Here is a 14,900-nt window from a genome sequence, read left to right as displayed (position 1 = left end):
ACAACGTTGAGGATTAGCAGTAAAATGTTTTGTCAAAAAAAATGTAGTGTTTGGCCCTTTTATCCAGAAGTAAGCCAAGGAGGTAAAATGAGGTGATCTGGTTACTAGGGGAGTGTCTGGAGAACGAAGCAAGTTGCTTGTTTTCTCCATGATTGCTCCCTTCCGTGTTTTTTTGTTTGATTGGTTTATAACGTATTGGCAAGCCACTCACTCACTCAATCACTCACTTACTGACTGACTGACTGACTGACGGACTCACTCACTCACTCACTTACTCACTCACTCACTCACTCACTTAGTCACTCACTCACTCACTCACTCACTCACTCACTCACTCACTCACTCACTCACTCACTCACTCACTCAGTCACTCACTCACTCACTCACTCACTCGCTCGCTCGCTCGCTCACTCGCTCACTCACTCACTCACTCACTCACTCACTCACTCACTCACTCACTCACTCACTCACTCACTCACTCACTCACTCACTCACTCACTCACTCACTCACTCACTCACTTGGACAAAACACTGAAGGAAACACAAAAGATGAAGATGGTCAACACAGCCATTGCGTTTGTACTATTTTCAGCCTGTTTAAAAACTGGGCCTCCATAATTTCTCTTCAGTGTTCAGGAACGCCTAAATATTGCTTCCTCCTCACCATCTGCGACCTTGCCGCAGCACCCGCGCGACGCCGTTCCTGGCCGCCGTCCTGCTTGCCGCATCCTACCTACAACTTGCCCGCGGCACGTTGTCGGAGCAGCCAAGCTCGCGGCAAGAGACGGCAACGAGCGCGGCAGCGACGATGCCTATCGTTTGGCCCAATCCACTCACCATAAACGTGGTACCGCCAGGTGACTACGGAAACTACAACGGCCCCGTTTGGCTTGGTGTCAGCCCGGCGGAAGCCAGGCACATCACCCTCATCCACAACCAGCTGCGACGCATCGTGGCCTCCGGCGCTTTGTCTAACTTGCCCCCGGCCGCCGATATGCTTCGACTGGTAAGTGCACTCACGTGTGCGAAAAGCGTGTTCTCGTAGTTGCCAGCAATGTAGAAAATATAGGTAACCGTATGGCTAATCTGGGCAAAAAATTCAACAGTATGCTATGTGTAAGTTTTTGGTAACTGAAGAGTAATTCAAGGATTGGACATCCACAGACACCCGCAGGGCCTCTTTTATTCATGATGCTTCTGGCGTACTCATGGTTTTTTTTTTTCATATTGTCACGAAGCCAAGGACGATGCAGTTGTGTTGAAGGAGAAACAAGTTTATTGGAGCGAACTTGTGCTCCCCTAACAACTCAAAAGAATACAGAGGCGGCGAAGCAGCGGTCAACAAAGTGACTTGCACAGGCGAGTGTCGTCGAATCGAATGCCCCGGCGTCCGCACTGCAGGCCTTTTATCTTTCGGCGCGCGTGGTTCTCGAAACGTCGATTCGCATCGAGAACATAGTAGATCCAAGAAGATCATTCTGGGCCGTTCACGTTAGATCGGAACGCTCTCCCCATCACAACAGATAACGCATGCGGCACAGAAAGAAAGAATGGAACACGCGCTTCCCTTGGCGCAGAGATAACGCAGACCGCCGCAGCCGGGCGGTAAAAGCAAAACACAAATAAGCAAACCCAATGTATGGTTCGCGGCATTACCCCCCCTCTAAGAGTGCATCGACCCGATGCTAACATAAGCGACAGTCCGAACAAATGAAAATAAAAGTTCGTCATTGTCCGTAGAAAGGTTTTAGGCGAACCACGTGGACGACTTCAGGCCGCCTGCGTTGTCGTGATGTGCCGGAGTCACCATCAGGGATCACTTCGTAGGTAAGTTGGCCAACACGTCGTAGAATCTGGTAGGGTCCGAAATACCGTCGCAGGAGCTTCTCACTGAGTCCGCGTCGTCGAATGGGAGTCCAAACCCACACACGATCCCCTGGTTGGTACTCGGCGTCTCGGCGTCGGAGGTTGTAGCGGCCCGCATCCACCAGCTGCTGGTCCGTTATACGAACTCGAGCGAGCTGGCGGGCCTCCTCCGCACGTTGAAGATATCCGTGGACGTCGGCGTTGAGGTCGTCGTCTTCTACGTGCGGAAGCATGGCGTCGAGCATCGTAGTCGGCCTTCTACCGTAGACAAGCTCGAACGGCGTCAGCTGCGTCGTCTCCTGGATAGCCGTGTTGTACGCAAACGTGACATACGGGAGTACTTCGTCCCAAGTCTTATGTTCAACGTCAACGTACATTGACAGCATATCTGCGATTGTCTTGTTCAGACGTTCTGTTAGTCCGTTCGTTTGGGGGTGGTACGCCGTCGTTCTTCGGTGATCCGTGTTGCTGTAGCGTAATACTCCTTGCATCAGCTCCGCAGTAAATGCCGTTCCGCGGTCTGTGATTAGGACTTCCGGGGCTCCATGTCGCAGCACAACTTGACTTATAAAGAACTTCGCCACTTCTTGTGCAGTCCCCCTCGGAAGAGCGGCGGTCTCTGCGTAGCGCGTCATGTAGTCTGTCGCTACGACAATCCACTTGTTCTGTGATCGTGACGTAGGGAACGGGCCTAAAAAGTCCATTCCAATCTGTTGAAATGGTCTCGATGGGACGGCGATCGGTTGCAGAAGTCCGGCGGGTCTTGTCGGCGGCGTTTTTCGTCGCTGGCAGTCACGGCAGCTCCGGACGTAGTGGGTGACGTCAGAGGTAAGGCCGGGCCAGTAGTACCTCGCCTTGATTTTTCCAATAGTGCGGGCTGTGCCGAGATGTCCGGAAGACGGGTCGTCGTGGCACGCTTCCAAAATTTCGTCACGAAGGTCCGCGGGGATGACGAGAAGGTAATTCGCTCTTGTTCCAGGGCTGAAATTCTTCTTCACGAGGACGGAGTTTCTCAGGCTGAATGCTGGTAAGCTGCGTTTGAAGGTCCTAGGAACGGCAACGTTGCATCCCTCGAGGTACTCGATTATGACACGTAAGTCGGGGTCGGCACGCTGCTGGGCGGCTAGGTCGCTCTCCGTCACGATCCCGAAGAACGCGCTGTCTTCATCAGAGTCTTCTGGTGGTGGGTCGACGGGGGCGCGGGACAGGCAGCCGGCGTCGGAGTGTTTCCTGCCGGATTTATAAACGACTGTAACGTCGAACTCCTGCAGGCGCAAGCTCCACCGCCCAAGACGGCCCGAGGGGTCCTTCAAATTGGCGAGCCAACACAGCGCATGGTGGTCTGTTACAACCTTGAATGGCCTTCCATACACGTATGGGCGAAATTTTGAAATCGCCCATATAATAGCCAGGCACTCTTTCTCAGAGGCAGAATAGTTTTTCTCCTCCTTCGACAGACCACGGCTGGCATAGGCGATTACCCTTTCGCAGCCGCTTTGCTTTTGGACAAGGACGGCACCCAAGCCTATATCACTGGCGTCCTTGTGCATTTCTGTTTCGGCATTTTCGTCGAAATGAGCGAGCACGGGCGGGCTTTGCAGGCGTTTTTGCAGCTCGGAGAATGCTTTTTCTTGGTCGTTTTCCCAGCTGAAAGGGGTGCTGTCTTTCGTCAAGCGCGTGAGTGGCTCTGCAATGCGTGCGAAGTTTGCGACGAAGCGCCGGTAGTATGCGCACAGCCCGAGAAATCTTCGCACGCCCTTCTTGTCTTTCGGCCTAGGGAAGTTCGCGATAGCTGAAGTTTTTGTCGGGTCAGGTAGGACTCCCGCGGCGTTGACGACGTGGCCCAAGAACTTGAGTTCCTCGTATGCGAAACGGCACTTTTCAGGCTTCAGCGTCAACCCCGACGTACGAATGGCCTCGAGTGCAGACTCCAACCTTGGAAGGTGTTCGTCGAAAGTCCGGGCGAATACCACTTCGTCGTCGAGGTATACGAGGCAGGTGTGCCACTTAAGGCCAGCTAGCACAGTGTCCATGACTCTTTGAAACGTCGCTGGTGCTGTGCACAGCCCAAACGGCATCACCTTGAACTCGTATAGCCCGTCTGGGGTTATAAATGCAGTCTTCTCTCGGTCTCTCTCGTCCACTTCAATTTGCCAGTAGCCGGTCTTCAGGTCCATCGATGAGAAGTACTTCGCGTGGCAGAGGTGGTCGAGGGCGTCGTCGATTCGGGGGAGGGGGTACACGTCCTTTTTCGTGATTTTGTTCAGTCGCCGGTAGTCAACACAAAACCTTAATGTGCCGTCTTTTTTCTTTACAAGTACGACGGGCGCAGCCCAGGGGCTTTTCGATGGCTGTATAATGTCATCGCTCAGCATGTCGTCGACTTGAGTCCGGATGGCTTCCCGTTCGTGTGAAGAGACGCGGTACGGTGACTGTCGGGTAGGTCGGGCTCCATCTTCGGTTATTATTCGGTGCTTCGCTAGAGGGGTCTGACGTAGTTTTGCGCTCGACGAAAAACATTCGCTATAGCGACGCAGCAAAGCCAATAATTTTTTCCGTTGTTCTTGCGGTAGCGCCGGATTCACGTCGAATGGCTGCGGGAGCTTGAATGTTTCTACGGGTGTGCGTTCAAAGTCGGCGACTGCGATCACATCACTTGCTTCTTGCGTTTCTTCGAGGAACGCAATTGCAGCTCCCTTGTTTAAATGCTGGTACTCTTCGGTGAAATTAGTGACCAAAACGTGAGATTGGCGTTGCTTAAAGTGCGCAATGCCTCTTGCGACGGAGACACCGCGGTCGAGAAGCAACCTTCGATCACTCTCTACGATAGCGTCGATGTCAGAAGCAGCATCCTCACAGTAGACGGCGATCATCAAGCTTGCGCGGGGTGGCAGGGTGATGTGATCGTCGGCGATCCTGACAGCAGCACGGTGATCGGGGTTCGGCTGCGGCGTCATGGAGTGATTGGAGGAAAATGTTATCGACTTGGTCTGCAGATCAATTATTGCGCCGTTGTCCGTCAAAAAGTCCATTCCGAGAATCACGTCGCGGGAGCAGTTAGCTAGAACGACGAACGCCGCAGGGTACGTTGTGCCGTCTATGGTGACGCGCGATGTGCACGTTCCACTTGGCGTCACGAGGTGGCCTCCTGCTGTGCGTATGTGCGGACCGTCCCATCTGGTCATAACTTTCTTCAGTTTAGACGCAAATGGTCCGCTCATTACCGAATAGTCAGCTCCCGTGTCTACGAGGGCGACTACGTCAAAGCCGTCCATGGACACCTTGACGTCAGATGCAGTCGTCCTCGAGTTCCGGGTTCGTCGGGGCGTCGTATCTCTGCTTGTACGTGTTGATGGTCGGGCACTGTGCATCGTCGTTGTCGTCGTCTTCTCAACGGACGTCTCGGTCAGGTCGGGTATGCGTCGCGCCGTGTAGCTGTCGTCGTGTTCGGGAGTCTCGTCAGGGTTAGGTCGGGTCGTCGGGATGAGGCCATGTCGTGAATCACTGTCTTCAGCGCGTCCTTGCGTCGTTGGAGGGTTTCTAGTTTTTCGCCGTAGAGCAACTTCACCTCCAGAAGTTGCCGCCTTTAGTTTCCCCCGCGTGGGCTGGGGGACCTTCCACGGGCGAAGTCAGCGTTGCTACGGCGGTTCGGCGATTGGTAGGGATAGGGCGACGGCGAACGGTTGAAACGCGCTGGGCCACGGCTGGTTTCAGATAGATACTCGTCGATCTCACGTGGTCGTTGGCCAGGGAGAGGGCGAGGTGCGTCGACGGAGAAACCACGCAGTCCGAGTCTCTTGTATGGGCAGCGACGGTAAATGTGGTCGGCCTCTCCGCAGTGGTAGCACAGAGGACGGTTATCGGGAGTTCGCCATACGTCCGTCTTCCTCGGCGTCTGGTTTCGGGCTACCGGGGGTCGGGCGGGTGACAGTGGGCGGCGGTACGGCGGGGCCTCTTGACGGCGTGTTGGAGCAGGGCGGGGTCGACGAACAGCCGCGGAGTATGTCATAGCTTGTGGCTCTCGGGGTACCTCGGATGGCGTAGAAGTTCCCAACGCTTGTTGCACTTCTTCTCTAATCACGTCGGTGAGGGAAGCGACTTGGGGCTGCGGCGGCGTTGGGAGAAGTTTCCGCAGCTCCTCTCTCACTATTGCGCGGATAGTCTCGCGTAGGCTGTCGGCCGGGATCCGCGTGCTGCCAAAGTCGTTCGCATTGGCCGCGCCAACAAAGTTGCGGTCATACTGCTTAGCACGCATTTCGAGGGCTTTCTCAATGGTGCTGGCTTCGGTCACGAATTCGGCGACGGTTTTGGGCGGATTTCGGACAAGTCCAGCAAACAGTTCCTCCTTCACTCCGCGCATTAAAAAGCGCAACTTCTTTTCTTCCGTCATTTCGGGGTCCGCGCGGCGAAATAGCTGCTTCATCTCCTCAACGAAGATCACGACACCTTCGTTGGGGTGTTGCGTGCGCGTTTCCAACAAAAGGGCGGCTCTTTCTTTCCGCACGACGGTAGTGAAGGTCTTAGTAAACTCGCTTTTGAACTGAGCCCAGTTTGTCAAGGAGCTCTCGTGGTTCTCGAACCAAGTGCGAGCCGAATCTTCCAAGTAAAAGAAAACGTGCCGGAACGTTTCTGCGTCGTCCCACCTGTTGAATTTCCGGACGCGCTCCAGTTTCTCCAACCATTCTTCTGGGTCTTCTGCGGGGGCTCCTCGGAACGATGGCGGTTCCCGGGGCTGCTGCAGGACGATTGGCGACGTTGTTTCTTGCACCATGGTGTTGGTTGCAGCGTTCCTTTTCTTGGGCCCTTCTGGCATCAAACCGAACTCGGGCGGTAAATCTTGCAGGCGGGGGCTGGCTCTTGTTGGACTGGCTTGGCGGCTTTTCGAGGTTGTAGTGGGCATGAAGGGTGCGTACCCAGCACCTCCACCAGATGTCACGAAGCCAAGGACGATGCAGTTGTGTTGAAGGAGAAACAAGTTTATTGGAGCGAACTTGTGCTCCCCTAACAACTCAAAAGAATACAGAGGCGGCGAAGCAGCGGTCAACAAAGTGACTTGCACAGGCGAGTGTCGTCGAATCGAATGCCCCGGCGTCCGCACTGCAGGCCTTTTATCTTTCGGCGCGCGTGGTTCTCGAAACGTCGATTCGCATCGAGAACATAGTAGATCCAAGAAGATCATTCTGGGCAGTTCACGTTAGATCGGAACGCTCTCCCCATCACAACAGATAACGCATGCGGCACAGAAAGAAAGAATGGAACACGCGCTTCCCTTGGCGCAGAGATAACGCAGACCGCCGCAGCCGGGCGGTAAAAGCAAAACACAAATAAGCAAACCCAATGTATGGTTCGCGGCAATATATATATTTTTCTCCCAATGACTTATATGCCCATCGTCCTGTCAGCCACTACTGTTGGTCATTAAACCGATCATCAAAAATTTCTGAACGCGTCGTAAAAGCACCATAAGCTTGTTCAATGTTGGGTTGGGGCATGTCAAATAAAAATTCAGTGCCCTTGCACTTTATGCAGAAGGATGTCCAGTGAAGCTGAGCGCAGTGCAAGGAGTGCTTGAAACAAAACACGTTTGCTTGTAATTTACGATGGAGCATACCTCCCTGCAGATTAGCTGAGCGAAACTTGGAACACCCGAACTTTTGTTCTATGGGACAAACATCGGAACGTCCGTGTCCCTCCCGCGTATTCGATATCTTATTGCCCGTGTAACCCACCAGCCGAAACTGCACCGTCGCGGAAGACGGCAGTCGGATCGCGCCGGGACGTAAGACGTCCACGTTGAAATTTTCCATCACCACAACGTGCGTACCATTGGTGAACACGTGAAGCCTGGCTTTTCTACGTTGTGTGATTATCATGTGTATCGTTTTGAGTTGTGCGATTACTTACCGAACTGAACCACATTTATTTTTCAGAATTACGATATCGGATTGGCGTGGCGTGCACAGGTCCACTCTCAAAACTGCCAATTTGAACACGGCTGCATCGGATGCGGCAACGTCGGTAAGTTGTTTGTTCACCTCTTTTTAAAAAAAATTCGGGTGCATTGAAGAGTTTGGAAAAGGACGCCTACGGTTGATCGACAGTCTAAGATTTCAGCCTCAAGCCAAGGGGTATATAGTAGAAATATGCGTAACACCAATTTCTTAACGGTTAGCCTGTTTGCCCCGTGCGCTTCTATTTCCGAGGGACACACTACACGGGTAAAGTTTAGGAAGTAGAAAAAATGCCGTACCGTGCTGTTGGTGTGTTTGTTATCTGTGTAGCCGGGTATATCTCTCACCTCTAAAATAGCTGCTCTTGCTCTTGAGCTAAACTGAAAAGATAATGAGTAAACTGCCATCGTATAGAGAAGAAGCAGACATGATTATATTTTGTTTTCTTCGGCAAACCAATACAAGGATGCGTTTTTAGGCAACACTAAAGCAGTATTCTTTTCCAAAGCTTAATCACGTTTTTTTTTCTACAGGATTCTGGTTGCAAAACTCTACCGCACTCGCTAAAAAAAGAAATCTGTTCGGTTACCGGTTGTGCAAAGCTCCAAAAGCCGGCAAAATCAGTAATGTAGTGGGTTGAGCCGTAAGTTAGAAAAACAATAGGCATTCATATTTTCGCAGTAATGATTATCTCAAATACATATTTACACACAACCTAAAATGTTTGGTGTCGCTGAAATTCTTCAACTCTCCCTTCTGCTGTTTGGAAGAACTAAGATATAAAATTTTCGGTAAGTGCAGGATGTCATCGCTATTGCTTTCCACTTACATTCTCAAATTTTTGATAAATGTAATACACTTTTAAAGTACTTGCAACGACGTTATGAATAAAAACTCCGTTTAGGCTGCAGATTAGGAATTGAGAGCCAAACCCAAGGCATTTAAATTTTCCCGATGAAGCTATATTTACGTTGCGGACTGAGAGCATGCGAATGACAAATGGACCACGATGTTTCAGCTCTAACAAACACAAAACAAGTTCTATGTTTTGTACGGTGTCCTCATGGACGTTAGCAATGCACAGGCGTATCACCACGGCTGCTACTAATGCATAAGGAGGCCGTAAGTGGTCGTTTTCTTGTTTACACTATTGACTAGATCAACCCAGCGGCTTTTCGTAGCCAATTCAATTTGGAATTCAGTCGAGCAAAGCATTTGAAGCCTGCTGTATTTGTATCAAAAGAGTAATAAGCTTCTAAGCCTACTATAGTCGCCACTGTTGCGCCATAAATTTTTCCATGTAACAAAATATTCTAGGTGTATACATTCTGCCAGGACCATTGTAGGTATGCACGTTAAGTACAAAAGTAACTCAGTGGAATTTGTTACTGCTGAAGGCAGCAAAAAATAACATTTGGCAATGCTCACGACGTTTGCTATAACACAATGATACGAACTATGCTACCAAAGTGTTTGGCTGCAATAAACCTTACTGGGTTATGACAACTGCACGACCAGTGAATGTCCAAGAGGCAATAATATACTTTTGTAAAACAAAACACCAAACTAACACCAAGAAAACAGGTAGCAAAGAAATTCCCACCAGGAGCCTTACAAAATCAACTGCTAATAAACTACCAACACTAGCTGTATCCCTAGACCCGTAGATCAATCTAGGTGCAGCCAGTGGGCGGCGTGTTCCCCGTTCTGCTGAAATGCCGGTTACATTTTGCTAATGCTTTTCTGACCTTCTAAATCTATCCACTCGTACCGTATGTCGACTAGGACGCCAGTGGGTTTAAGTAGGAAGCCCGAGAAAAGCAAATGGGCGATGTTCTGCCAAGAGTGCATACTCTTGACATCCGCGACATCTACAGTACGCTGTTTTCTCGATGCAATTTTTCTGCATCCCACAGAAAACTTCATGGGCCAGAATCTTTTCTTGGAGCCTGGAGCCGAATGGGATAACACCATGATGACCTGGTTTAACGAATTTGAGCAGGCTGGTGGCGATATTGTGAGCAACTACAACTTTTCACCGGACAACGGACACTTCACCCAGGTAAGTCATGTGGCGCGCGTAGGGGTTCTTGTTAGTCTTTATAAAAACTATTGGTGCGGACTCCCCAATTATGTTGCCTCACGCTATGCTGGTAAATTTATACCTGTTGAGCGGTTTCCAAGGGATCCCGATCTTAAGTAAATTGAATCCTACCAGATAAAGAGTTTTAAGTCAGTTTAAGATATCCATTAATTTATTCATAGATTATGCAATCTGACACAAGAATGCATTCTTTATTGTCCTAAGCGATGCGCCTGTCAGCAACTCGGCTTCGCTGAAATATTTACTGAATTTTCACAGCACGAGAGCCTGTATTACAGTTAACAAGACTTAGGTGACACTCTTCAGTTTCTTTACTGGATTTGCGAGCTTTGCGGCCGCTTTTCTTACGCAGTATGAAAATTAACACAACCACACCGGCAGATCGATTTCTAGGGCATTCTGTTGCTGAGCACTACGACGAATGTCGGATTGAAGATAGGGCGTCTGTCTTTCTGCTGGAGGCGAGAACTGTCGGTGTTTTGCTGTCTCCGTGAAAGTTAAAGGTGCCAGGTGGTCGAAATTAAACTGTGCGCATCCGCTACAACGAGTTTCGTAGTCAAGTTGTATCTTCGGCATGCAAAGCTGAAATTTCAACATCGTTGACAGGCCCACATTGTACAAACCGTGTGCGGCACATTGCGGATTAACCTGTTCCAGTTCATACCGATGCTGTTTACACAAGTGCACATGATAACTCCAGTGCTTCCTTGGCGTGTAAAAAGAACGTTTTTTTGGAAAAGGGTTGCGAAATGCGGATCGGTACGATGCTGGGATATGCTTGGGATTGACGTCATACACGCGCTACTCTGTCAGGTGTAGTGAACCTCATAACACAGCATATTGCGTGACCCGAAAGTTGCAGCAAACGTTGAGCGGATTTACAGTTTGGAGACAGCAATAGCTTTTCCTGGCAGGTGGTAACCAATCCGTTTATACTGTGAGCTCGTCATTACACCATCAGTTTTTTTTTTCATCAAAGCTTTTTTCTGAAATTTATCGCATAATACTGAACATCACATTTATCGTGCTCTTCGTACACCTCTGATAAGTGGTGAAACGTACCATGCTGTAAGCACGACCAAGTTTACTTTAAAGTTGGTCGTGGCTGTAAATAGGTTTTTCAAGAGGTGAATTCGGGATGTTATCCTTATTTTACCGCTGAAATGTGCAAGGGGCGCAGGTAAATTACTTTTTTTACGCAGCTATGAATATTTAATGCGTTTCCTGCACCGCCTCAACCTTCTCTTCGTTGCCTCGTCCAGGCCTTTCAAATTTACTTCGACATAATTATTTTATTATTTCAATGTTCTAGGGCTTTTAGAAAGGAAGAAATTTTCTCCTACGTGTATGGGAAACCACTATCACAATCCACAAGTACATGCCGAATAGGCTTTGTTTGTTTTCTACCGATTCAGAATGTTCTCTAATTTACGTTTTACTTTTTGATGAGAGGTTTCTGTACAAAAAAAAACTTTTGGTTCCTGAATTACTGCAACCTTGCTGTCAAAGTTACCTGTATCCTTTCCGTTATCACACTTTGCTGCCAACTTCATTGGCTCTACTACCCCGTGTAATCTATTTCTTTGTATGAGCTCCAATTTTCTGCACCCATAATAACACATCACTTCGCTATATGTGCAGATGGTGTGGTCCCGTAACGCCAAGATAGGCTGCGGTGTCACGGAGTGCCCGAACCTTGGCGGACGGTACATGGTCTGCAACTACGCTCCCGGGTAAGGTCACGGTCTTACTCTTTGCCCGGTGTTTACAAAGCTACAGTGAAAGAACGATCAATAGACGGAAACCATTTGTTGATATTTACGGTAAATTCTTAATGTGCTCCATCAGTTTGAGCTGAAGAGTTTCAGGAAACTACGTGTTTCTAAGAAGGGGAGTGTGAACTTTAATTGGCAGCTCTTTCTTCCTGAAGTAAATCGTCTGCGGATTAATCATTTATTTACCACGAAAACCAGCTAGAGAAGGCAAGCTTTATTGAAAGCAGAAGTAGTCCTTTTGGGATGCTAATCTTTGCCCTCCCACTGGGTCAAGGGTACAAGAGACACGAATAGAAAAACAGGGATGATTACAGAAGACGTGAGAGACTACAGGGAAAACATTCCTCACAAACCAAGTGGTGAGAAGAGTCTGGGTTTATCGGAGCATTAAAATACATATAAGTTTTAAAACTACCTGTCAAGCGACTCGTGTCCACGCGTGAGTGTGGAGGCGGAGAGGATCTCTAGTAGTTCATGGTATAGCTACAGCACAAAAGACAAGGTACAAAGGAAGGGAACGCAGGACGAATGCTGTATTTTGAATCTTGTCTTTCTTGTGGTAGCCATACCATGAACCCGTACCAACCTCCGCAACTAGCCACTTTACTGCCATTGTTTAACAAGAGCGTCGAGGTCCGGCCTCCATAGCTGTTGGCTTGGTTCTTCAGAAGGTTGGAGAAAATGGAATAAGGGTAAAGGGGTAAAAAGTAAAAAAAAAAAAAATTACGCCCACCTCTCCTAGCGGGAACCCTGGTGTGATGCGACACTGAAGGGGGTTCCGTTGGGTGTTTCCGCTGGGTCGATTAGTCGAATTGCGTGAAACACGTAGTCAACGTGAATTGCGTTTCAATCACATCGTTGGGTTCCCCGCGAGGGGATGCGGCGCAAGCGCAAGCGCGGGCGACTGAGAGACCGTCCGGAGGGCGGCACTCCGCTTATATGTGCAGCGCTCCCGAAGGAGAGGAGACCGCGGAGAGAGAGAGTACTGTACATGCGCACAGCGCGCAGCGCCGCCTACCGGCGGAGTGAGACTGCTCCGCGCCACGCGCCCGCAGATGTTGGGCGAGAGTGTTCGCTATCGGAGAGAGGAGAGGGGGTGAACGGAGGAGAGATGCAGCTGTGCGGACGCGGACAACGACGACGCAAGAAGGACAGGGCCGCCGGCAAGAGATGCTCCTCTCAGCGTCGCATCTAAAACTCCTCGTCGGGCATGCACACCTACACGTACACACGCGCACGTACACAAAACGTAAAAAAAATATAGCCTGTAGCCTGGAGTTTTTTAAATCATCCACAACAGCTTTGAAACTTTCCGCCACTCTTTATGCAGTTCAAAGGTTTGAAACGTCTTTTATGCTAATTTTAGTAAAGGAAAATCCGATCTTCAAGGTTTATTGGCACCGGTCAAGAGCGACGATAAGTGAGCACGATGGTACAAGTGTAACGTTCTGAACTCGTGCGCTTGCCTGCCACAATCCCCATGTGTACCAACGCGCCACTTCATGGTCGGACACTGTATCATCATCACTAGTATTCATGTAGGCGGCAATATCGTTTGGTTACTTTATCAATGACGAATGCGTTAGCAGGTCTGATGGCATATAGTGGACTCCTCAGTCTTCGTTATACGCCGTTATGGAAAGTAGGTATTGCATTTTCAAACCAAAGATTACGTGCATGCCACTTACATCATCGCCATGCAGTGCGTAAGTTTGCTGTTGGTAGTGAACAAAACGGCCTGCCTTTTAACGTGCTTCTCAATCTTTCTGCTCCCCTTCCGTCGCTAGAGGCAACATGGTCGGTCAGCCGGTGTACCTGCAAGGAGACTCCTGCTCGCAGTGCCCAGAAGGTATTCCATGCGAACCGCAGGATGGCGAAACTACACCGCGCCTGTGTGGTAAGTGTACACGGTTAATGGTTGGGAATTGTCCCTGCTTCCAGGCGTTTGCATTTATTCGTACTCGTGCATCAAACTGTGGCTAAATTTGCCTAATTTTTAGCGTTCGTCTATATTGCCGTGAACAATACGTTGTGATATGTTTGTCTGTGTTTGGCTGCCGTTGCCTCGCTACGCACAGGCTATCTAATTATATTTAGGCTCAAAGTGGAACATTGTCTTGTTATTTCTGGCGTTAGATCAAGCCCCATTATCTTATTTATTACAAAATGTTCGGAAACCTTTTGGCTTCTCGGTAGGTTGTTCTGGTTTCATACATAATCTTTTCGACTTTATCGGATGTTTAAACAACTATACCTGCTCCACGACCAAGACGCGCCGAACAAACGCCGCGGCAGAATATTCCTCTGGCATCTGCTCTGCAGGTCCTTCCATGCGACGGGTTATTTTACGTTAATTGAAGGTCGCTCTAGTAAACGTATTCCGTACGAGAACCATGAAAAATTTCTGCCTTCATCGCTATATGCACAGGTCCGGGCCTACAATTCATAAAACCGGCGAACGGGGACGCGAAATTCGCCTAATAAACCCAAAAACAAGTCTCTAAACGGCGATATATTTACAGCTATTTGAGTGGGGCAATTTTGTAAGCATCATTGCCCGTGGACAAAAGGACAAGATAATAAGTTGTTACAGCTGTCAGAAGAGTAAGGTTGCACGAATTCACCAAGTCTACTTTCAAACAGAGGACGCGTTAATGTTTTAGAAAAAGGTTTCACAAAAGAAAAGCAGCAAAAAGGTTCCTTTTTCCTTGATTATTTTCCTTATATCACCGCAGTCAACGACGTTCTGTCTCGAGTCGTAACGCTTACTGGAAAATAACTACTTTGCAATTTCGGCTGTAGTGACTTCTGTATATTGTTGATACCTTTTCTCACGGCTTTCCCAAACCTTCCCAGGCACGGGGCAGGGCTTCTTTCCTTGGGGCGACGGCAAGCCGAATCGCCTGGTGCAGAAGTCCAATGAAACAACGGCGAAACCGGAGTGAATACATTCAGAAGAACATTTTGTAAATACGTCACACCACATAATAAAAGCATCGTATGGACTGGATGAGTTCGTTGTCTTTGGCTCTTTACTCCTGCCGGTCGGGTTTTACTGCCATTACTGCAACTGTCACGGAGCAGGTGAGTTATTGCATGCTGTTTTTTTTTGGTGCGAAAATTGTAATTGAACTGCCGTGTAAACATCAGTCGAATTAGAATTGCACCTGGAAAGTTTGGTTTTTATAGCGTCAGTTGTAAATA

General features: G+C 49.2%; 1 protein-coding gene across 1 annotated transcript; it reads left to right on the top strand.

The window, feature by feature from the left end:
- The first annotated feature begins 732 nt into the window (after positions 1–732).
- LOC144153330 (scoloptoxin SSD976-like) lies at positions 733–14,690 on the top strand. Its single transcript, XM_077684981.1, has 6 exons — positions 733–1,006; positions 7,797–7,884; positions 9,734–9,879; positions 11,563–11,654; positions 13,484–13,593; positions 14,553–14,690. The coding sequence occupies exons 1-6, from the start codon at positions 809–811 to the stop codon at positions 14,639–14,641; spliced, it is 723 nt and encodes a 240-aa protein (XP_077541107.1). The 5' UTR covers positions 733–808; the 3' UTR covers positions 14,642–14,690.
- Positions 14,691–14,900: the final 210 nt, after the last annotated feature.

Source organism: Haemaphysalis longicornis, unplaced genomic scaffold (genome assembly GCF_048455015.1).
Source record: "Haemaphysalis longicornis isolate Haplotype H1 unplaced genomic scaffold, Haemaphysalis longicornis Haplotype H1 scaffold_9, whole genome shotgun sequence".
Taxonomy (NCBI): domain Eukaryota; kingdom Metazoa; phylum Arthropoda; class Arachnida; order Ixodida; family Ixodidae; genus Haemaphysalis; species Haemaphysalis longicornis.
Note: the sequence above shows the minus strand (reverse complement) of the source record. Positions and strands in the feature narration are given on the sequence as shown.

What these genes read in the sequence shown, in the direction of transcription:
- LOC144153330 (XM_077684981.1), top strand. Translation starts at nt 809, where the DNA reads ATGCCTATCGTTTGGCCCAATCCACTCACCATAAACGTGGTACCGCCA. An exon ending in ACAACGGACACTTCACCCAG is followed by an intron (nt 9,880 to 11,562) that starts GTAAGTCATGTG and finishes CTATATGTGCAG; the next exon opens with ATGGTGTGGTCCCGTAACGC. An exon ending in AACTACACCGCGCCTGTGTG is followed by an intron (nt 13,594 to 14,552) that starts GTAAGTGTACAC and finishes AAACCTTCCCAG; the next exon opens with GCACGGGGCAGGGCTTCTTT.